General features: G+C 35.5%; 1 protein-coding gene across 1 annotated transcript in view; it reads left to right on the forward strand.

The window, feature by feature from the left end:
* LOC101852573 (N-acetylgalactosamine-6-sulfatase-like) overlaps window positions 1-1,086 on the forward strand; it is a 24,381-nt gene that overhangs the window by 4,715 nt on the left and 18,580 nt on the right. Inside the window, exon 3 of the mRNA XM_035972230.1 lies at window positions 619-712. Within this exon, the coding sequence (XP_035828123.1) occupies window positions 619-712 (94 nt within the window). The remainder of the gene's footprint in view (window positions 1-618; window positions 713-1,086) is intronic.

The following is a 1,086-nucleotide window of genomic DNA, read 5'->3' on the forward strand; positions in this document are numbered from 1 at the left end:
CCCCCCCCTTACAAAAAATCTTCATGTCGAACAAAATCTTCAGGACCAGGAAATCTGAATACTATGTCCGTGTTTCGCTGTGTGTGGACCGGACTGTAGTTTAATTTTGTCGCTGAAGATTTTGACATTATTTTTATGATGTCTACAGTTTATTAAGATTTTGACATTAGTTTTGTCATGTCTTTTAGTTTAATTTTAGTAGACGTTTTGCGGCGCTCGCAACTGCGTAAGGTCATATGAGCGCCAGAACATTAGAGGTGTTACAAGAGAGTAACAAACATAAGAAAGAAGAAGGAGAGATAAGGACGATAGATGTTTGATAGGAAAGAAGAAGCAAACCACACCAGAGCACCCGCCGAACACCTACTTTGTGATGCCCACAGTTTATTAAGATCTTGACATTATTTTTATGTCTACAGTTTATTAAGATTTTGACCGTCATTATTTTTGTGATGTCCACGATTTAATAAGATTTTAACATTATTTTTGTGATATTCACAGTTTATTAAGATTTTGACATCAGTTTTATAATGCCCACAGTTTATTAAGATTTTGGCATGATCTTTGTGATGCCCACAGTTTATTAAGATTTTGACATTATCTCTGTGATGTCCACAGCAAGAGCAGCATTATTGAGCGGACGACTTCCCATACGTAATGGGTTTTACAGCGATAACGCATTTGGGTGCAACGGTATGTGCATAGAGTATACGTATGGCTGTGCCCCGGGGTTTTATACACCCCGCATAATTTAGCAAAATGTGATTTTTTTGTGTGTGCATAATTTCTGATTATTTTCCTTTATCATTCTTTATTAACAAATTAACAGAATCGCATAATTTCACATTTTTGGGCTCAGTTTGCATAATTTAGAATTTTTTGGGCATAAAACCACGAGGACAGTTATGGTCACGCTTATTTTTCTGAAAGTATATTATAGAAGTGTTTATTTGTATACAAATTTTAATAAGAAAAGATATACGATAAAATAAACAATAAGAAATATGTGCAAAGAGAAAATTGCAGTGCAGGCTGCATGGTGAAAAAGCTACAAGCTCACACACACACACACACACACACACACAC

The sequence above is a fragment of the Aplysia californica genome, unplaced genomic scaffold (genome assembly GCF_000002075.1).
Source record: "Aplysia californica isolate F4 #8 unplaced genomic scaffold, AplCal3.0 scaffold00619, whole genome shotgun sequence".
NCBI classification, from domain to species: Eukaryota; Metazoa; Mollusca; class Gastropoda; order Aplysiida; family Aplysiidae; genus Aplysia; species Aplysia californica.